At 36.1% G+C, this 23,889-nt stretch overlaps 2 protein-coding genes across 2 annotated transcripts in view; both read left to right on the top strand.

Annotated features, from left to right (window-relative positions):
- LMNTD1 (lamin tail domain containing 1) overlaps positions 1 to 12,311 on the top strand; it is a 387,606-nt gene extending 375,295 nt beyond the window's left edge. Inside the window, exon 11 of the mRNA XM_074325915.2 lies at positions 12,183 to 12,311. Within this exon, the coding sequence (XP_074182016.2) occupies positions 12,183 to 12,207 (25 nt within the window). The 3' untranslated portion in view covers positions 12,208 to 12,311. The remainder of the gene's footprint in view (positions 1 to 12,182) is intronic.
- Positions 12,211 to 23,889, top strand: part of KRAS (KRas proto-oncogene, GTPase) — a 100,314-nt gene continuing 88,635 nt past the window's right edge. Inside the window, exon 1 of the mRNA XM_019737755.3 lies at positions 12,211 to 12,346. The gene's annotated coding sequence lies outside the window, so the exon portion shown is untranslated. The remainder of the gene's footprint in view (positions 12,347 to 23,889) is intronic.

Raw genomic sequence — 23,889 nt, 5'->3', positions numbered from 1 at the left:
ATATAATAGAGAGCCAGTAGGATCTAGTGATTGAGACTACAGACTCTAGAGTTGGATGACTTAGGTTTGAATCCCAATTCCACCACTTTCCTGCTGGAAAACTTCGGTAAGTTACCTTACCTCCTTGTGCTTCAACTTTATCGTCTATAAAATTTAGAAGATAAAAATACTGCCCTGCTCATGATGTTGTTGCAGGATTAAATGAGTTGATAACATATGTCTGGCACATGGTAAGCATGTGGTTAATATTGGCTTTTATATATAAGATATATTTATATTTTATACATAACATATACTTTTCCAGGGTACTCATTTAAAAAATACAGGATAGTAAGTTAAAAATCCAAATAATGAGGTAACATTGTTAGATACAGCTGCTATTCTTCTACTGCCAGATCCAAAGCATAAACTTAGCCAGATATAGTTTTTTTAAATCCCTAATGCAAGTATTTTGACTTTCTCATTCATTTCTTGAACAAATTTCTTGAACAAACAAACTCCTACCATGTGCCAGGCACAGAGTAAGGCATGGAGTATACAGTGGTGAACCAGCCAGCTCTCGTGGAGATTATATCCTAGTAGAGGATATAGATAAGCCACCAGTAGCATATAAATTAAGATGATTTTAAATAGTGTGCTGAAGAAAACAAAACAAGCCAACGCAATGGAGAGAACCTGGGTGGTAATAGTAGATGATTTGGTCAGGGAAAGCCTTTTGGTGACACATATTTAATGTCTCTTTATTGCTTATCTAAAAGAAATTTTTATAGATTTATGATTTGGACTGAAACAATGTGGAATAAATCTTTCCTGGCACATTAAGCTCCCTATAAATAAGATAGTACCACAGTTCTCTGTTTCTCGGGAGTACAGAACAGGTATCACTTAAGCTGATCTTCCATAGTACTCTTCTTAATTGGAAATAGGTCTCTTTATCATCACCTCTTTTTAATTAAGCTGTTGGTGTTGTTGATTACATAGTTCTATGGAGAAACTAGTTGCATAAATACTTCTTCCTTCCCTCAATATATTGTCCATCCTAGCTTTTATGGATGCAAGTTGTCCTTTCATATATGCTTCATAATGTCCGAAAGTAAAAAGTTAAAACTTACATCATAGCACACATCATTATTCCTTAATTTCTTCACAGTCTCCCATTTGCCCCCTCCAGAGCTACACTGGACTCAGAGATTGTAACATCTCCAGATTATTTTTTGTGCCTTGGGCGATCTTACTCAGGGTTTCTCATGTGACCGCCTTGGACATGAGATATTCTGGGCTTGAAAGTCAGACAGACTCTTATTTGAAGCCGGGACGTACCACTTCTCAGCTGTGTGAATTGCAGAGGGTTGCTTAACCTCATCTCTAAAATGTAGGGTAGTTGTGAGGTTTGGATGAAATTAAGTGAGGTTACGTATGTGAAAGCCTACTATAGTATTGTGGGGGAAGGAAAACTTTCCCCTCTTTTCCCTCTTCGTTATTCCGGCTGGTCTAATAGTCAATTTGTACATAATTATGTATGTACATATCTAATAATCAATTTGTACATAATTATGTATGTACAGATGAGGGTTCCATAAGAATCTGGGACCCATCTGCAATTGAGGCCTATATATCAGCTTGAGCTAAGGAGAAAGGGGGTAGTGGTTTGGACTTCAAAGGGAGGGTAGGCAGTTCACAGGTAGATGAGAAAGAGAAAGCATGTGGTAAACAAATTCTTTCCTAGCCACCAGAAACAATGAATGGGGCACCAGAGGGAAGTACAAACAGACTTTGCTAGGTTCCTCCCTGTCTGCCACCCTTAGTTCATGTTAAAATATAGTGATCTATGATGATAGCTTCTTTCCTGGAGCAGATCCCTTATCTAAATTCTTTTAGACAGAGGAAGTTCAATGGTTCTTCCTGAGTCTTTTGTTTCTTAAAAATAACCGGTTTTAAATGATCAATATCCCACTAAAGGCACACTTTGGGGTGGCAAACTCTGCTCCCCCCCAGTGTCTTGCCTGGAGTTCAAGTGTGCATCAAATATAAAGTCTTTCTCCTCTGCTCAGACCGCTTGTGACCTGTGCATAGCTAATAAGTCTCTTCGCAGAGTCCCTGTAACTAGTCCAATTGCCTCCAGGACAGAGTTTCTTACCCTGGGAGGACAGCAAATACTTGGATGGTGAAGTAGTTTCCAAAACTGCCTCAACAGGCTAGTCCAGGATTTTTTAACCTGGGAACCATAGACCCTAAAGCACAAGAACCCTGGGGTGTGCCTGGAGACAGCTGGGAGGCGTGAAGACATGAAAAGCAAGCTTTGTCTGTTCTGATGTGTTTGGTCTGTGTCCTGGTTGACGCGGCAGACATTCTTACCCTTTCTAGTTAGTTCTGCTCCATACAAATTCTGCTCCTAGTTCTTGATGAAGTATTTATACAGCATTGCCATTAATTCCTAATAAATTAGAATGTAATGATTTCATCATAATCCTTTGTTCATAATGCCGATGCACTTGCTAGTTGCACACCTTTTAATGAGTGAAATTCAGTAAGTATCATGGGATATGGTGGGAATTTGGCAAAGTATTTATGGTAGCCTACGGCAGAAGCTGGAATTATTTTCTTTTTCTTAAAACTAGATGTTTGGCTGCTCTGATTACAAAAATAACATTCTTAAAACTGGTAAAATTAGAAAACAAGCAAAGTAACTATATAGTATTCCAGAACTGTATTTCTCAAAAATGTGATTGGCTTCAGAATCTCCTGGTTGCTTGTTAGCTATGCCACTTTATGAGCTTTCCAGAAGTACTAAATCAGAATCCCTGCGTGTGGGACCTAGTATGGGCATTTAATGAACTTCACCTGTGACTTTTCTGGCAGACTAAAGTCCCATAACTAGGTTCTGACCTATATTTATTGTTTCTTGTCCTTCCACTACTAATTTTTTTTCATCCAAAAATGTAAAAGCAGCTAAGATTCTGAAAATCTTACTTGTTCTGCAAAACGATTTGCAAGTTTCTGTAATACAATTCATAAGTTTCTAGTGAATTAATACTTTGCCAGATAAAAAGCTTCCTACAATAGGGTGAGTACAAAGTGAAAGACAAATATTGATCAACTAGGAAATGAGGTACCAATTTACCTAAATTAGCAAATAAACCCAACCCCTATTTATATAGAGAAGCAGTGGTTTTAAAAGCCTAGAGGGGTGTCAATGAGATTACTTGGATTAGCTCTTTTGTTTTGGTTTCAGTTCCCATATACAAGGTGTAAGGCTAATCCTTGTCTGCACTCCTTTTGTTTGGGAATCTGTGCTCCTGAGGCATCTGCATTTTGCCACCCCAGCCCCAGTGTTTGTTTTGGGTCCTGTGACTTTGAATGAGGTGTGGTAACCAGGGTGGAGATGCTGTGAGTACGCAGTGGGCAGGCTTATGCCAGTAGGTATGGCTTTGTCTCCCTGGATTTAGGTCACCATGTATGATGTTTTGAGCATCAGACTCACTCCCCCCAGAAATGGTTGACCAAGTCTGATTTTTTTTTTTTCCCAAGCAGAGTTACATAAAGGAATGGACTTGGAAAATGGGCTTTGGAGTCAGATAGACCTGACTTCAAATTCTAACCCCACCACTCCAAACAATATGTCTCAATTCTCTCATATGCAAAACAAGCATAATTACTAGCAGGAGAGTAAGGACTCAATGTTATAATGTAGTGGTCTTTATAAGTTATATTATAATTATTACTTTTTCACCTAAACTTTGAACACCTGTGCAAATATAAACCTGAGGAGGGAGGAAGGATGGAATGTATCTAATGTGGAGGGGTGGTTTTTCTTTTGGAGCGGGGAGGGCAGGCAGTCTGATGGTCTGGTCTCTTGATTAGGATTAGGTAGTCACACCCAGGTCCACACTCTATACCAACTAAGTGATGACTTCCCAGTACTTTCCAGATATTGTTTCCGGAGAATGCGTTCTTGATGTCATCACAGGAAAGAATTCAAGGATGCACTGAATAAGCCAAGCAACCAAAACCAAGCAAACAATTGATTTATTGAAAAAAAGGAAATAGTACACTCCTAAAATAGTGGGAGTGGGCAGGCCAGGAGAAGAGCAACTGTCCCCAAGAACAAAGAGGCTTAGGATTTTATTAGAATGAGAACGTGAAATATTCAAGATTTAAGGGTGACATATAAGCATTCCCAATGCAGGTCCTCTCTAACTACTCCTTCCCATCAAGAAGTGGGATTCCCTTGTCTTTATTTGGCCAATGTCAGAACTGTCATGGCGACACGGGAGGTGGAGATCTCTCCCTACCTGCAATGCTAATAGTATCATAATCCATTACAATTCGCTAAAGTTCACGCCGAGGGGCAAGATGGCGTCCTGAGTCACCAAAATCTAGTCCTGGCCTGTCTGGTAGCTGCACCTTTTCTTAAGAATGATCTCATCTCTTCTCTTCTTTGCTTCCCCTCCTATCCTCCTTCATTCCCTGCCCCCTCCCTCCCCGTGGCCCTATTCTTTCTGCGACAGTAACATTATGAGAGGACACCTGAAAAGATAAAGGGAGAAGCAATCTGAGGATCTAGGGCAAATCTCTTGAGCAATTGTGCCAAACAGTAAGCGTTCCTTTTTTGCAACATATGCATGTTTATTTTTATACAAAGCCGATGGTTTTCCCTCCCCAAATCTTCACATTAAATTGGTACTCTAGGAAGCTGCACTATGTTTATCCTAAAGCCTCAGATGCCCCTGGGTGAATACATACACAGCAGTTTGAGAAGCAGTCATCCAAAGTCTGAAGAACAAAGCCTACATTTTTCCTTAAGGCCTTCTGGATCCAAGTGCTGTTTACTTCCCGACCCTCTGTCCCTTTCAAATGCCTCCCCACATCTCAAACCTAAGAGGTCCTGGGCTGTCATACGCCTTTTTTCCTGTGGTTCCACCCTGCCTGAATTGAAGTGCCTTCCTTCCAACTTTCCTCTTGCCTGCTTCCCCCACATACCAACTCTACCTTCCAGATCTAACTGGAAAGACAATTCTGGGAAGCCTCCCCCCCCCCCCCCCTTCTCCTAGCAGGTGACATGGCTCCTCCATCCAGTGAGCTTTTGGTAAATATGGCAGTAATTCTTCTGTTGCTCACTAAGGAAATGAACCTAGCGTTATTCATCTTTGTATGCCCTAGTGCAGGGGATACTTGGAAAGCACTCCATAAATAATTACGAACTAGATTAATGAAAGGAAGACAACTGGAAAAGGAACTGTTTCAAAAAGACTTTTCCTCACACCCAGGATTGTTCTTTGGGCAAAGAGAATAGAATGAACCTAGCATTTTAAAGGGAGACACTCTGACTGATGTTAGCTCATATGCGTTTATGTGGACCTGGTACAAACAAAAGGGCTTTGCATTAATTATGAGACTACTATACTTCCTTCTCACATTATATATTTTTAAGGAAAGACAAGTTTTAAGTTAAAGTTTTTAAATTTTGCAGATGGGTCCAGTGTTTGGAAAGTGAGTTAAGAGATGATTTTCCAAAACTGGTTCATTCTTGTTTTCCTGTTTTTAGTTTGTCAGATCAGGCTAAATTCAGTCCTCCGGTGATTTTTCTCAAAAGTTTTCCCCTTTAAATATATAAGTAATAATGTGAAAGAGCTCACACACACACACACACACACACACACACACATGGACGCACAGCTGTTGCAAGAGGAAAGACGTGGAGCCATTATAAGAATCCACTGCTCTGGGAATCTTGCTATATTTGGTTTTAAATAGACAATAAGCACTGAAAATTGTTGGATGCGACAGTTTGGTTCATTTAATTGCAGATACTAGAAATAACAAAAACCAAGAAAATAAACCAGCAAAAAAAAAAAAAAAATCTACCCTCGGATTATTTTGCTCATAAGGTCTAGTACTTCCCTGGGGGTCTGTATTCCCTTCTAACTAGCAATACCTTAGTGATCCTATATATAGTGTGAGGGTGTATCAATATCTTAAAGAAATATATGACCAAAGTTATAAGTTTATTTTTAAAATTTTTATTCCTATTCTTACTTATCCATAGTTTAATTGCCTTTAGGGCCTTTTTGAGAGTCCAGTTCGAGAATTATTTATTGAGTTTCCGCTATGTGTCAGGTCTGTGTACGCTGAATGATTTCAGTCTTTGATCTCCAGTAACTGACAGTCTAATGAGACAGAGATGTAAAGACATACATACAATACAGCTCATGTATTAAGTCCAAGGACCTACAGCCTTCGCTAATTGACCTAACTAGTATGGGCTTTATCTATATTAACAAAATTGTAAGTATATGTCCTCTACAAATCACAAATTCACATGAAAATGCATATCTGAATAAGCATCCACACTGATGTGTATGAAAAGGCAACAAGAAAGATGAGAATTCGGATGTTAGAGTCGTATTTTTCATCAGGAAATATACAAGATAAATTATTACGGTATAAGCCTAGCATTAAAAGAGATGTTTCTTTATTTTAGGTATATACTGTAATAATTCTTTCCCACTAAAATGGAGGATATACATCTAAATAAAAATGAACAGGAAAATTTTAAAAACCATGAATATTTTCTTCAAAAATTTGCCCCTAATTTAACCTTACTGAATTACCTAATGTTTTCAAGATTAGAAAATGTCAGCCTTTTCATGGATGTTTTCTGAGGTTACTTGTTAGTGAGTAAGCAAGGAATTTTTAATAGTATCACTCCCCACATTTCTAAGTAGTTCAGGGTATTGCTGAATTTTAACTGGTTTTTCTTTCGTCTTGGTGAACATCAAATGGTAAACCTCAATGAACAAAGATCATAGAGACCTCTTTTGAAAATTGATCAAAGAGAATTCAGAATGTCCAGAAAGAAAGGTGCAGGGTGAATATTATCAAATTTCTCACCCCTGAAAAACCAGAAATGTAAGCATGCAATAAGTATTAAGGGAGTCTAGTAATCTACCTTGAAAATCAAGAGAAAAATAACCTCTGTGAAATGGTTTAAGAGATTATCACACACACAGGAACTATATCCAGTTGGAGATTTTGCTTCCAGGAGCCACTGCATGTACATAATCCAGGAAGAAAATCAAAATTATTTTATGAGATCTGATTTCCCTGGAGGAAAATAGGATTGATGTGTTTTAGCACTTGTACTCTTGCACCTTTACAAAAAGATCTGCAGAGAGATAATTTGCTTATTGAAACTGTGATGCAGGCTTGACTTACAAAATGACTGCATTAATACTATTATTGTGGATGGGCATGCTTGGGTTACAATCAGGCATTCATATTCACACTTTTGGTTGTTGAAAGGAAAAACGAAGCTTTAATGATACTAATGAGGTATCCCATTTCAAAGCTATATTTGCAATAATCCGCTACAAGTAAAGTGGAATTGTGACCTCAGAAGCTAGACTTCCAATAAATGAAATCTCCGATAAATTATGGAAGATTTGGGGGAAAATCATGGTGCTGTTATCCTCCCATAATAAACACTGAATGTATGTACTCCTATTATAAAATTTCCCATACTTCACTTTATTCTCCAATCTCACCTTACATTAATCTTTTTGAGGGCACAAATGGTGTCTTATTCATGAATGGATTTCCGGTAGCTAGTACACTACCCAGTACACGTTAAGTCCTTAAAATAATAGTTGTTAAAGGAATACATGGACATCCATTAACATGTAATCGAATGACCAATGGATAAGAAGTGCTATGTTATATGTATGATGTAATGCCAAGTTAGGAAAGTTTTCTTTCCTCTAGAAGCCTAGATTTTTATTACCAGTCTGCAAAATTAACATAAATCGCTAATATTATTGTTAATACAATTTAAGCTATCTTTAAGACCAATTTCAATGATTCAGTGTTACAATAGTTTCTTACATATTGCAAAGAGGGGAAAGATTGTACATTTATTCTTTTCATATGATTCCAAGATAATCTAGGAATATCTTCACACATTCTTTTTTTTTAGTAATTGCAGGTGCCACTGGGTGATTTTTCTAGAACATATCTTTACACCCTAGACCAATGGATTTTTTAAAAAATGTCTTCAAGACTGTATGTGAGAAAGTAAACGTTTATGGATTTTACACTACGCCCCAGATGCTTGTGCTAGGTGCTTTCTTTATTTCATCAAAATAATCTTGTGAAGTAGCTATTATAGTCCTATTTTCTGGGTTAGGAAATTTATTTGTGGGTAAGAAAATCATTATTTGTAACCTCTCAAGAAATGGGAAATATCTGGACTGGATGATGTCCAGAGAACTACTGTGCTCAATCCTGAAATGTATCAGCCCTGGAAGGTCTCTGGAGCAGATTAAATAGATCAAAACACTGTTCCCCAAGGAATAACCACACGTCATAGCATCCACTGTGATAAATGAATACCGTATTGTTAAATGTATTCCCACAGGGTCTTTTAAATTAATTGGATGGAACTAGAAAATGTTAAGCCATGTAGGTGAGGTTGCTAGTGGAGAATAGGTAAATCAGTTTCCTTTGAGGCCAAGCTTCCCTGTTTGCATCATAGGAAAATACTGGAGTTCCCCTCGGGGCTCAATCCTTAGAAATATATATATACATATATATATGTGTATATATATATATATATATATATATATATATATACACACACACATATATATATATGTATATATATATATACATATATATGTGTATATATATATATATATATATATATATATATATATATACTAAATTTATAAATAACTTGACTATACATTTATCTGAAATTTATTTCTCCAACTTGGATCTCTCTTGAGTTCTAGATTTATAGATGAACTGATTCCTTGACATGTCTACAATATGCTTCATGTTGGTTCTTGATATTTCCTCTTCTTATCAGCTCCTCTCACAGTCTCGTCTATCAGTGAGAAAACAGCTTATAAGGCCATTCATTGATAATTGTCACTCCATTACCTCTCTGAACTCCTAGTGTTCTCTCCTTTGCTCACTCCATTGTAGTCTCATGTTCTTCCTTGCTGTTCTTTAAGCATACCTGGCAGGCTGCTGCCTCAGGACCTTTGCACTTGCAGTTCTCTATTTGAAATGCTTTCCCACTGGATATTCTCATAGCTTGCTTTTTCACCACCCTCAGGTCTGGACATAAATGTCACCTGAATAATACTTTTCAATCTAAAATTGCAATTTCTCCCCACCCTGCCCCCCAGCATCACCAGCACTTTCTATCCTCCTTCTTGCTTTACTTTTCTATTTTGCATTTATCACTACGTAGCAATGCACTTATTTTTCTTATTAACTATAATTCATCACATCTAAGATGCCTTTGACTGTAAGAGGCAGTATTATTTTTTTGTATCACTAAGAAAGAAAAACACCTGCCAATTATAAATGTAAGATAGTGTTGAATAAACTACATTACAATTTCAGAGATAATGAAATGTGAGAAATTGTGCCTCTTAAACTTTATGAAATAGGGCATTTTCTTTATTGTAGCTCTCTCCCACTAGAATGTAAACTCCATATGGATGTAAATTTTTATCTGTTTGGTTCACTGCTGTATCATCTGACACATACTAGATACTAAATGTTTATTGAATGAATGTTAAAGAACTAATGAAAAAATGAATAAATGATAGACCCTTATATGAGCAGTATATGTCCATTCTAATTATCTTAGAAGATTGAAATCTAAGAAGGAAAAGATCATGGAGGATGGCAAAGTTTGGTTTGAATTTCCTAGGATTTTCTGGAATCTCTAGAGACAATAAGAACCCAGTATTACCAGGGTTGTTGGTATTCTTTTGGTTGAATGCATACAAAGACCATTCAACCTCATTTGAAGATTTGTCTGGAATACTCTCTACCCTCAAATATTTACCTGGCAAGCTCCATCAGCTCAAGGGTCACCTCTTCAGAGAGGAGTCATAAGACTGCCCAATCTAGAAAATGTAGCCACCTCCCTCCACCATTCCCAACCTCCCACCCTCTATCACACCCCAGCCCTGCCCATTCACTATCCCCTCATCCTATTGTCTTTTCTCCATAACACTATCGTTGTATGAAATTATAGTTTGTCTCCCACAAATCCCACTAGAATGCAATACTACAGAAAGGGGCATTGCATATCTTTTTCCTCTCAGATGTCATCATACCCAGAACAGTATCTGGAATAAAAGAAGTACTTAATAAGTATTGGTTGAATGAATGAATGTGCACCGGGTATTTCGATCCACCCAAATCTGATTTCCTTACCCAGACCTAACAATGTTCCAGAGAGTTCTACTGTTAAAGGCATTGCTTTGAGTAAAGTTATAAACACTCAGGGAAATATAATTATAAAGTAAATGTGCTATTTGGGCAAGGATAACACTAGCCAAGTGGTACCCACTAACACTTTCATAGGTACTACTTTCTCAGATGAACAGGTGAAACAAAGATCTGAGGGATGGGGACAAGTCGGTTAGATTAAAACAGTGTGATTCAGAGCAGGGTCCTGAGGAGCTAGTTTCCCGAGACCTGAATGTGAGATAAGGAAGTACAAAGAACTAAATGGCTGAATCTGATGTCTTTAAAATCTGGCTTAGAACTCGACTATATACGAGGACTATTTATCCTCACTGTCTTTCCTTTCACCCTTGCCTTGTGAGTTTTCTCAGCATCTTTTCAAAGTCATTTCTACTGTCCAATGAAGGATGGTCTCTATGTCTTTTAATTTCTTTTTCCAGAAAAAAAGATAATGCATTGTTTGTATAATGCCATCTGAAGTCTAAAACGTTTTTCTAATGTCCACCTATAATCTTGGTATAGTTTAAACTCATTCTTTCTTTACACTATCTCTGATGGAAAGAAATATGTCTGTTTAGCATATAGTTCAAACAATATCTCTTCCTATATTCGGAGGCCCTCAAATTCTGTACTGAATAGGCCAGCTGAAGAATTTTTTTTTAAATTCAACTTTATTTACTTTAATGTGGGGTGTGGGGTAAGAGAAAGTTTATTGGGAGGACTTCAACTGGTATTTATAAGCCAAATTTAGTCAAACCACTTTGTTTAGATACTTCACCTCAGTTTTCTCCAGTTAAAATACTCCAGATCTTTAAGCCTTTTCCTATGGGGACAATTTACAAATTTTAATCAGTTTTGTGGTTCTTTCATAAAGTCATCTCAATTCTCTTTTTTCTCCCTAATAATATGAAAACTTTCCAACCAGTAGATTTTTTTTCTTTATTTCTGAATTCTAAACATGCATTTATATCCTTGCAGAAGAAAATTATGTCTCTTTAAATCATTTATGATTTTTACCTATAACTCTATTAAGCCAATCAGCTTATGTCAGAATGTGTGCCCTAGATTAAGATTGTTCAAAATTCGGTAAAAGAAGAAAAATGAAGAGGGATCAGAAAGATTTAAAATGTATTATGGGGATAACTGTGTGGAGTTAGCTGGGGATACAGAATTTGAAATTTCAAACATAAAACAACTCAATGGTTATCAAAAGCCCAGACTTGTGCATTTGTATTAATCCTCTGTTAAAACTCCGATTTTTAAAATTGTCTTTGAGGGAGGATTTTGTATGTATAAAAGACTATTCAGAACTTTTAAATTAAAGTTACAAGTTCTAAAAGTAGTTTTTATGAAGGTGTTAAATTCCATTTACAAATAATATTCTAAGTCCAGCAAATATTTTCAATTGTATTTAAGGGCCACCAATTAATGTTTGATCTCATGTATAGTTAAATGAACTCTTTTGAACATCTTAAACTCTATTTACAAATTAATTTTCTTTTAATGCTATGATTGTCTGATTTAACATACAAAACCTTCCTGGTACCAAATAGTTAGACCATAAATCTAACAGAATAAATTTATAAGCTCAATGAACTTTAAGATCTCTTAACTATTCTGATACGTATATCAACTCGATAAGATTTCAACTTAACTCACCAGTCTAAATCCATTACGTGTTTTAAGTTGTAACTAAAAACCTGATTTGTTAACTCTAATAGGTCAAATGCCAGACATGGAACGCATCAAAACACTTAGTATACACACATTTCCCAACACAAAATATGTTAATACCATGCAAAATTTTCTAAATCTTGGAGTTAAAAGATGCTTAGCCATTAAGAAAGTAATGTTGTCATCCTTCACAATTTGGGGGATTACATCCCCATGTAATTTTTACATTGTCTTTTCAGCTTGCTAAAGCTTCATCAGAACTAGGTGGTTCATGCTGAGACAACACTGGATCCTTGTTTGTGACACTGAAGGGGCATTCTGGCATTCTGAGCCCTATTTATAGCCTCTAACAGAGAGTTCATCATTTAAAACAAAGCTGGTCACTTAGCCAAAGACCTTCCAGGTGAGTCATTTTATTACCTAATTTTCAAGTCATATTAGGATCTATAACATCTACTCTTGAAATTGCCATATTTGATTGGACTTTGTATTTCTTTGGCTTTTGAGATATTTAAATGTCTTTTTAGTCAAACTCTTGCATTCTTTTCGTATACTTTTAATATTTTAGAACCACTCAGCTCTTTATAGATATTAAAATAATAATAATCTATTTATTTTAATCTGTGTCTCATGGATTTGCCTGCTTACTTTATCATGAGATCCAAGATCACCGAAGTGACTTTACAAATCCCCTTCTCACAATGTATCCTAAGGAAATATTTGTAGATGTGCAAAAGAATTCAACCACAGGGATTTCATCACAGTCTTATTTTTAGTAGAAAGTGACCTAAATGTCAAACAAAGTCTTTTTTGTTATTTGAAAATTCCTTAATGGCAGAGACCAAAGTTTGTTCGTTTTTGTCTATCTTTTCATCTAGCATCTACCTTACGGCATTGCATATAGAAGTGGCTAATAAATGCTCATTAATTAAATAGATAGCTAAATAGTCTCGTGAACGCTCCTCTGCAGCAACTGTGACACTGGGAGCGGGGTTTGGGAGGACTTTATATTCTAAAACATCTTTATAGCCATTCTTCAAAATGAATAATTGATGTATTCTAGGTCTTATGTCTAGTGCTATGCTAACTCACAATTTTACTCCTCTCTTTATAACAATAGGACATGGCCCCTAGGACCCTCTTATATAAAATTTTACATATGCCATTCCTCTATAAGATGTAGTTTAAAAAGAGAAAAAGGAGAAGAAATTTATATCCTTTGTCACATTTGTCCTTTAATGGAAGCAGAGGATGTGGGAAGGAGAGTGGCCTCCAAACCAACCAAAATGCTTACGTTTTCCAAAGTTTGTGCAATAAACATGGATTCCTTTTGTAATCAAGTAAAATAGGCTTTAAAATTGTGCTTAATTCTATCATCTGCTCTCAGCTTTTTTCACCAATCATCTATTAGGTTGGTGCAAAAGTAATTGCAGTTTTTGCAATGAGTTTTAACCTTTTAAACCGCAATTACTTTTGCACCAACCTAATAAAAGCTCTGTTGGTCAGTGGTGTAGACACTCTATTGCGATTGCATCCCACAGGCTTTGGAGGTTGGAGCTGTGCTGGGCAGGGTGCTCAGGTTCTTCGTTATGGAAGACTTGACCTGTACAACACTGTAAGAGTGGACCTGGTAACTCAGAGAGTGAAAGGGGAGTCCGGAAAGTCTCCCATAGCTTCAGTGACAGGCTGGTCTAGCTCCTGGGAGCTCTGGTCCCCAGCTCGAAATAGAAACGGGCATAGGTTTGCAAATTCAGTATCTTTTCCAAGTGTTCAAGTAAGTAGTCAGGAAGTTCCGCTTTCCAAGGTGAGGCAGACAGGTAACCAGGTAACACTACATATATGGACTATAAAAGGGGTGTAGCTAATGTAATTGTCAACACTGAATAAAGGGGTAAGGCTTGCCATGAATAAAAGGAAATGTCAGTGGGTCTGAAGAGGGAGAGTGACAAGTGGGAGGAGTCAGAGGACTTGCCGGCTGTCTAGACTGGGTGGTATTGCTGGGAGTCATTGCATCCTTGGTGGTAGACCTGGGAGGCCTGCTGGAAGAGATGACGTTTCAGCATCTGCTTATCTCAAACACTCGTGTCATAGAAATTGGTGCAATACCATCTTATGCCCCCGCCCTCCCCCAAAATGCCCCTGAGATCTTGGAAGTAAATGAGAAAACAGGAAATATGTTTCTGGAGTCTCACTGGGAACCTCAACACTGGCGAATTAGCAGCACCTCGGACAATCACCTTAGAATATGGTTGCCTGATGGTCTCCTCCCTATCCAGCCCCCATTTCAGTCCCTTGTTTTACATGCTACGCTCCCATCTCCACCCCAAGAGCTCCCTATCTCCCTCCGCATGCCCTCTGGGCCCCTCCCACCCGTTTGAAATTTAAGAACAACAGTAGAAAATCATTGTGATATGTAATTTGTATGAGGACAGTCATGTGATGTGCAACATAATGTGATTAAAGGCAGACAACATCCATGCATAATCCCGGCTCGGCTAGGCTCGCTGAGCCTATTCCATCATAGTTAAAGGGAAGATAATGAAGCATACGTCCCCACATTGCTGCAGAGTGATTTGATATCACGTCTGGGAAAGGACCAAGCCTAGTGCTCAACTTAATGTGTGACTGGAAGGGAAACCAATATATATATATTTTCTGTTGAATATTTATCTATTATAATTTACTCAATCAGTTCTCTACAATTGGGCATTTAGGTTATTTTCACTTCTTGTGTAGCTGTGTTATCAGAAACTTAAGTAAATATGTTGAACTTAGCATGGGTGATTGTCTTAGCTGTTTCTCAAAGATATTAATTCAGGAATTAAATTACATAGTCATATGACATCACCACATTTTTGACATGCATTTTATGCAGTAGGTAGTATGTTAGGCATGACAGATGTAAAAAGAACATAAAGCAGGGTTCTTGATCTTAAAAATCAAACAGTGCAATTTGAAGGATAAAAATACAACGTATGTATTGAGGTTAAGCAGTAAATATGTTAATAAAGAAAACTTGTTCATTTTAAAGGTTTTTTGGCCACCTTGTCATAAACAGTGGGACTCTCCCAAATTGCCTAATACGTATTGAAATAGAGAAATTTATGGTTAGCTGAGTATTCATTAATGAATCCAGGCAGTTATAAGAATGAATTGGAGAAAACACTGTCAAAGAAAAATTGCACCAGACAAGTTAAACAGGCAAGGAAGGGTTTGTTTATAACTATTGCAATAGGGAAAAGATATTGAACTCAACTCTACTGAAGCAAAGGGCTGGCGTGGGATGGGGAGATCACAGGGCAGCTGTGTTTGCTAATAGGCCCTGCCTGAAGGTTAAGTATATTTTCTGGTATCTTCATGATAGCAGGGGTTTTACAATTTCAAGTAAGGTGCCCACTGAAGTTAGGCTCCTACCCTTACAAAAAGACTGGTAGACAGGAGTGCTATCTTCCTGATTGTATTTCAAAGAGATTAAACCAGTATATTTTTTTAAAACATGACAATATGGCCAATAACAGATGAGTTTTGTTGTAGTCTGATTATTTTTCTTCTTTAGGCTTGCAATAGGTCTCTCTTTGGTTCTTTTTCGTTTCTGGATAAAATACATTTTAATGTAATAACCATATTCGACTTAGACATGGTGTCAAGAACAATACACTGTACTATTGACCATGAACATGTAGGGATTTTGGATTTACGGTCCTCCCATGTAGCTTCAGTATATAGGGGCCTTGGGGCCTAAGTCAGATCAAAGAAAGGCTTCTTCCTAAACCAAGCTTCTTCCCTTTCACCCTTATCAATTGTCTATAATTTACTGTTCACTCAGGTCTGACCTCTGCAAGGACAGAGCCTTTCTTGACTACCCTCCCCTTATTGAGAACTACCATCAGCGCTTCCTAGCTGTGAAACTCCAACAGAGACTTTGCCATGGAAATAATATTCATCATATAGTCTGCATTTATTGATAACTTTGTAGTTGTCTAATTTTTACAATCACTCTACAAGGTAGCTATAATTATCCTGATTTTTACCAATGAAGGCAATAAAGCTAAAAGAGATGAGGTAACAATGGTAGAGCTTGAGTTCAAAGCAAGAAGTTTGCACTACACCCACCTATCTTCTAAATATGCATATTATTTATTCATGAGGGTTTTTTAATTTGTGGGTTAATTAATTTATGTGTGTCCCTTTCTATAAACTATTAATGGCAATACCTCTGAACGAAGGACTCTTATTACAATGCTGTTTACTTGCATCTGTTTTATCTTCTAAGTTACAGTCACCCATTAAAGTTAATTTCCCCAATTCTTCAATGATGTCATTGTATACTTTAGGACAAAGCTTCGAATGCTAAATACTCTTTGTACATACTTATTAAACTACTTGAACTAATGAAGAAAAAGGGAGACCATAATAAGACCCCCACATCACTATTATCCCTCAAAATTTGAACCCAAGGACCTAAGTCAATATGCATTACTATTGACTCCAAAAGTAGCTCAATGTCTCCAATTTTCCAAATGATGGACTTGAGTTATTTGTTTTTAATGATGAGGTGAGCCAATGCAGGGCTAACTCAAATTCTTGCTTCTCAAATGTTTTTTAAAAAATAAATTTGGAAGTTGGTATTTAGTTATAGCCAAACACATTCAAAAGGTGGCAATAACAACGAATGTTTTCTGTCACCAGTTTTTAAAAATAGCTTACCTATGTGTTACTTGTTTAGACATTCAGATATTACTAAATATATCCTCTTACAAAAATGCTAACTGCCAAGATTCAGCCCACAGGCATATTTTTATAGACAAGTTACATATCCCTGAAAAATTATTGTAGAAATACACAATAACGTCTACGTCTCTAAGGCCAAAATCCACAAGCAGCTTCTACAGACCTATGTGCCACAGGAAGCAGCAGTTTTTCCAACTAAAAAGAACTCATAAAAATCTCAAAGGAAATGAAAACGTCTTTTTAAAAACATGAAGCATCAAACCATCAATCACATAAAAATGGAAAACACAAGCTAAAAATACATCCCGTGTTGTTTCCAATCCTGTTTATTGTACTCATAAATTAAAAGGTCCTGTACAAATTATTCATGCATATACTATAAATATTTATTCATATTTATTCAAAAGCCACAGGGCTAGAGGTTCCTGACAGTACTATAGCTTTGTCATTGTGCTTATGTGATTCAGTCCCTATGGACTTGCTTATTATCAACAAAAGTCACACCTGTGAATTAGAGTTGGGGCTTAGAGAATTGCATCATCAGTCAAATACCAATCATGTAATGAGCATCTGTAACATGCAAGACATTGTGCCAGGCTCTGTGACCATATTAAAAATAAAAGATATAATTCTTCTGTTTAAAATAAGGATTACATTGAATCCAGATATTATTACTATGTGTTTAATATGGTATAAACAGATAACTGATTTTTATAGACCTTTGAAGATTGAGCTGTGAAAAAATATTTTTTTTTAAAGTCTTAGTTGAAAATAATTTTTTAGTCAATATTTTGAGATGCTTAGTCTTTGAAATTATGAGGGTCTCTCTAACTGTATTGATTCTACTACCTCATGTATTGTTTAAGTGGCATTCATCAAAATGCACAATGCACTCTAGCTTGAACTGAGAGTGAAACAAAGTTAACAGGATTTCTCAGAGCTTTTAATGTGGTAATGAGTTCCCCAAACATATTCATCACCAGAAGGTTTTTATTTTATTTTTTTACAGCATATTTATTAATATCTAACATACCTATGTTTACGTCTGTGTGTTTGTTTTCTCAGGAGTTTGGAAGTTCAAAGATAATGTGTGTTTTAAAACAACTAAAATAAGTATCTTCTGAATCATCAGAATGACTACCTTATATCTAACTAGTGTCACATGATTTAAGTGTCCTCATTTGCATTTCTGTTTATGATTGGACTAATAGCAAGCCAAACGACATTGTGCTATGTTGCACAAGCAAAGATTTCCCAGTAATTTGAATAGAGGAAAGCCATATGAAAATTGAATCGTTATATTAAGCGTGGTGTATAGACTTGTTCAACTCAAGAGAAACTTCTCTAGTTGACAACTCATTATCCTAGAGCAGGAGTCTGTAGTGTTTATGTTGTACCTCTATACATTACAACTTATGACAGTTTATTAACATTGCCATAGTTAAAATTGTAAAACTTTACAAAGATGTTCTAGTGATTGAATTTTACAGGACATTATTAAAATTATTAGCATAACAAAGTAATAAGTGATAGTCAAACATTAAAAAGAAAAACTAACTGCTGTGCTAATGGCAGTGCATCAAAGGATTGTCATGTGGGAAAAAGAAGGAATCATGTAGACAAGTAGAATAAAACCCACAAATATATCTTTCCACTATTTAACTCAACATTGACAATTTAGTTTCAGCAAAACACCATCACCAATCACATTAATGTGGATTTATATTATTTCATTTAATTTAGCTTTGATTTGTAAATTTGCTTTGGTTTACTATCATATGAGAGCCACGATAATTAGGAGTTTTACCCTAATCTTTGTATATATTTTAAAATAATATTATAATAAAAATAAGTCAACACTTGGGGCCCTCAAGATTCTTCCTTCCCTTTACTCAATTTTGAAAAACATAGATAAAATGAAAAGAACCTTAAAATTGATATGAAAAAGAATTACGTTCAAACTCAACATTTAAGAGAGCTGAATCTCAATTTTCTCATCTGTGAAACTGGAATAGCACTCCACGTTTTTCACAGAGCTGTTGGTTGAAGGTTCCTTAGTTCAATGCGTGACACATACTAGTTCAATACATAGTATTTGATTTTTTCTCAACAATCTGTCAAAATTTGTCACTAGATTGTTTTTTATAGTCCAAATTTGAAAGTTATGTTTCTAACTATTTAAGATATTTGAATTGGGCAGCAAAGGTAATCAACCCAACAATAAAAGAATAATTTAGCCAATATGCACATTATGATTCTGTTTGTAAAATACTACTACTACTACTACTAATAATAATAAGTTTATATAATTTCATTCATATATTACCAAATATACATTTTGGCCAAGTGACTGAATGTTAAAATCAATATTTGGTGAGGCCAAAGCTTAATATCACCATTGTAGAATCAACTTCTGGAATACGAAAATAAACCTGGTGTTAGTTTTTAAACTTTTTATGATTATAATTTTATTATTAAAAATTAGACAAACTTACTAAGTTTGATATTGTATTTCAGGAACAATAATTTCTTAGCACAGTTAGTTGTTAGATTGTTCTAGAGTCTACATTTGTGTTATTGGAGAGATTCCCCCTTTCAAGTGATACATACAATACATCACTCACTTTTTTGTGTGCAAAGCAGAAAATGTTTTCAGGAAGAAATTTTGTACCTAGGATTAATAGCGTGGGTAAGTCTGAAAATTCCTTTATATTTATTTACATAATTGGCTAGTTATAACAATCATTTTAACAATATTTTTTGAACTTATGAACTCAAAACTGTGAGAAAGTATTTTATTAAAGCATTCCTACGAAGACTGTTGTTTAAAAAATTGAGTAGTGAGTACAAAGTATGTTTTGAGTACCTCAGGTTTCTCTAAGATTATCTTCTTTCCTTCATACACTTTATCTTCATCATGCATATTATTATACATATTTTTAGAGCTTTTTATTCTTATGGAATTTTTCAGTGGTAACACTGAATTATTTTAATTCATCCTCACAAGGCATAAAGAAATCCCAAATAGAAATCCCATTTCTTGAAAAATGTCCTATGTGGAATTAAAGAACTAAAAATTAAATACTATTCCCAAAGGTTATTTTTGTTTAATGTTATGAATCCCAATTCACAAAATGACTCTATTAAGATTAACATTAGCGTGTGATGTTAGTAATATCTATCTCTATTTCTGTCTAATATAGTTACTTTTATGTTTCTGAACATTTATTCATAAAACATTTGTTATTGTTCCTAAAGTTATTTAGCTAATGTCTCCCGTTAGCTACCATTTAAAAGTCCAAAAGCTCTGAGGAACAAAAAATATTTTCATAACTCATTTGGCTGCAAAATCTGTCTGATCTGATGTGAGGCTTAGGGGGAATATTCATACATTTTACTATGTAGTAAAGCGTTTCATTATTTTGTTTCCCAGTCTCCCCCTCCCGTCCCCGAGAGGAGCTGATAAATACAGTGCAGGTAATATATTGCCTTCGTAAAATCTGAATGCTGCTGAATTCCAACTGATATATAAGACAAGGGATTATGGACCTATATTCATAGTAATGGTCAATCCTTAACTACTTGAAAGGGCATTTTGGGTACATAAAATAAGTAAGTTAATTATCATTATTAACTATTGAAGCATACTCTCCGAATAGTCAAAATGTATTTCTACTTCAACTGGCAAAATTTGAACACAGCACAGAAGTGAACTTAGTACTTTCTAGAATGCTTATAATAATTATAACTATTACATATTTATATGATGTATAATATGATATAAATAATATATAAATATATAACATATAAACATTATAATCACTTACATTTGAAAGTGAATACTCAGATATTAATATTACTCTGAATAATGTACTTTGTGTTACTGATACTATGTTATGGAGGAGGCATTCAGCTATTCTGCCCTTCAAAATCAAGGTTAAGTCTGAAACTAAAGCCAAATATTAATAGTAAATTTTGGCTGAATACGGAAGTTGAAGCCAGACTTCAGTGCATCCTAAATTATATATTTATGTGTACTTTCAAATATTTCTCAAATAGCATTATTACATATATATGCCCATATATATGATAAGTAGCTTTCTACGGTATAAAGACCACGGGCATTGCATCCATATGTCTATATTCAAATTTCAGTTCCACTTTTTCCTAGCCAAATGATCTTGGGAAAGTTACTTATTTTTCAGACAGCTGGTGTCTTCATTTATAAAATCGAGGCAATGAAAACTACCTTACAGGGTTGTTGGTAATATTAAACAAGTTAATTTATGTAAAAGTATAATATAGAGTATAATATAGTAAACAGTCAAAAAATGCACTGCGCCTTGCTTAGGGGGAAAAGTTTTGAAGAGGTGAAATGTAAGAGACATGATTAAACCTCTGCCTTACTAAGCGAACTAAATGCATAAGTAGGTGCCTTCTGCTCGTGCCTGTTACTATGCCCTCCACACAGTGGGATGCTCTGCAGGCCGAAAATGTCTGAGCGCCTTAGATGGAAAGTGAAGTAACAGAGGAAAGTGGTATTCTGATCAGTTCTTTCAGTCACCTTGCAAATGTCCCACACAGAAAGGCTCTCTTTCACCATCCCCCTTGCATTTTTGATCCTTAGTTTCCAGCTAAGATGGCTGCTGGATTCAGCTGTTTTCTGGGTTCCTCACAGGGCTATCTATGAGAATTGAACCAGAGCAGCTACATACCAACCTTTTCTCTACCACCAGGAAAATCCCAGCGACTGTTCCTAGTATCTCCAAAAAAAAAAAAAAAAAAAATGGAAGAGTTGGGGAGCAATTTGCAGGGGGTGGGCTGAAATTCATCCCATTCCGCATAAATTTCAGTGTCTTCCCTTTAAAGTTCACTCACTGACCTAGGGTTTGGGAGAGAACTGGGAATGTTTCTATTATTGTTATCAACAGTGAGGTTATTGTTACTTATGCACTACAAAGATGTTCCTCCTTGTCTTGACACAGGGCACATGAAGTGTGAGGAACAGTCGTTAAAAGGAAAAATATGCCTCTCATTTTTCTAGGATGATGCTTAGGAAAATAGAGCAATCACCTAAAACTAAGGTTAAGTGATTTAAGTATCATTTTCAGGAATGTATCAAAAGTCTCATTTTGGGTTCTTTATTTCAGTATTTTTTAATGACAAGAGTTGTCATTATATCTTATTTATTTATTTATCTATTTATTTATCATTTTGCTACAATTGTATCCTCTTTGGGAATGTTCATGTTTTCCACGGAATATTAAATACACTTCATAAGTGCCAGAAGAAACTCAGAGGTCTTGAAGGAGCTGGAAAACTACAGCATGATGCCAGCAAAAAAAAAACAAAAACAAAAAACAAGCAATAGGCCAGTAAAGGGAAGACAAGGGAAATACAATGTCTGTCATGGAGCATTCAACAATATGGCAGGAAAGGGTAAAGAGGAGGGCCTGGATTATTCACTCTTCTTGTGCCCCTTGAGGCCTCTGGAGCCCTTCAAATTCAGCAGATCATTATTTGCACCTACTTTATGGAGGAAACAGGTCAGGCAACATGGGCTTCCTTCACTGTGCTGCTCTTTGCCACAGATTTCCTCAGGTCTCTAAAGGAGAAAGGACTTAATTCCTGTCCAGGGAAAACGCCTCATCTCTGCGTGATCGTATCCTTTTCAATCTTCACTACGGCCTTGCCTACCGTGAAACTTCAGTCACCCTTGCTGGCTTGACTTCTTTTCCACCTACAAACATGTTCTATTTCCCTATCCCCATCTTAATGTCCCATCTGTTTTTCTTCCTTTGTTACCAAACTGTCACTCTTAAATCCAGATCTGCTCTTTCTACTCTCCTAATACAGTTCTCCTGAAAGTCCCCAGTAGCCTTCTTACACAAATCCATTGACCTATTTTCTCTTCTTACCCTCTTGGATTTTAGCAGCATCTGACACTGGTGATGATCTACTCCTTCCTGAAATTCTCTTCCGTGAAGTCTTCAGACTCCCCTCCCTGACCTTTGACCTTACTACCCTTCACTGACTTTTCTTTCTCTTCTTCCCATTAAATGAGGTGCTACTAAGGGTCTTTATAGACCCTTTGTTTTGTCTCCTCTTTGTGCTCTTTTAGAGAGCTTATCTCAAATCTTTTAACGTTTTGTAACTGATTACAACATCTGTATTTACAATTCTGACTTCTCTCCTAATTCAGCACCTGAATTTCCAATTGCCTGCTACATGCCTCCGACATCCCAAAATAATTGAAAATTTTAAATTAAAGCAAAAGGAGTCATCTCATCTCTGAAACTTTCTCCTTTGGGTTATTGCCTTTCCAGCCTCTAAGAGCTTTCGGGAGCACATTCAGCTTCTTTCTTGGATTCCCTACATGAATTGAATCAGTGAAAAAAGACCAGACTTTGGAACTAGATCGACTTAGGTTGAATCCTTGTTCTGTTGCTTTCTAGAACTGTGACCTCAGGCTAATTGCTTAACTCCCTGAGTTTCTTCGTCTGAATTAATCAAGTACTCATATTTATCCAGCCCCCATGTTGTGCCAGTTAAATGAGATAATGTTTACAAAGCACTTTGTACATGTCTGAAGTATAATAAATGTGCAAATAATTTTTCTACATGTTGCTATTTTTTAGCTTAGCTTCCAGATACTCTACTGTCTTAGCATTTTCTCTCTCCATTGCTGACATTGTCACCACCTTAATTTTATGTCTCATTATCACTTGCCTAGATCATTGCAACTTTTTGAAACAAATATTTTCTTGTCTGCACCGTCTTCCAGCCTCCTGTCCATCCTCCTTACTACTATTAGAACTCTTTTTAGAGCACTGACATAATCCTGTGAAGTCTCCCCATTTTGGTATTCACGTTACTCCAAAAACTGGTCCTTTTCAACCTTTTAAAATCACTACTATATTGCAGCCCCCTGAACCCAGTGCTTTAGCTAGGCTGGACCTTAATTACACATGTTTTACTTTCCTACCTCCTTACCTTTGCTCACTCGGTACTTCTTGCCAGGTAGTGGTGTCTTAGGACCTGGTTAGGCCATGTGGCCTTGGGACCTATTATCTGCAGTTTAATGAAACTGTACTGAGAGGAAACCACAAGGAGGTAACCTTTATTTAACACAGAAATTTTGTAATTTTTTCTGTATGCCATGTTCCAGGAACATGTCCAAGTGTTTTGGAAGTATTAACTCATTTAGTTCTTATA

This window comes from Rhinolophus sinicus, chromosome 1, assembly GCF_057876585.1.
Source record: "Rhinolophus sinicus isolate RSI-liver-muscle chromosome 1, RSI-T2T, whole genome shotgun sequence".
Taxonomy (NCBI): Eukaryota; Metazoa; Chordata; class Mammalia; order Chiroptera; family Rhinolophidae; genus Rhinolophus; species Rhinolophus sinicus.
The sequence above is the reverse complement of the archived record's forward strand: the minus strand, read 5'-3'. Positions and strand labels throughout refer to the sequence as shown.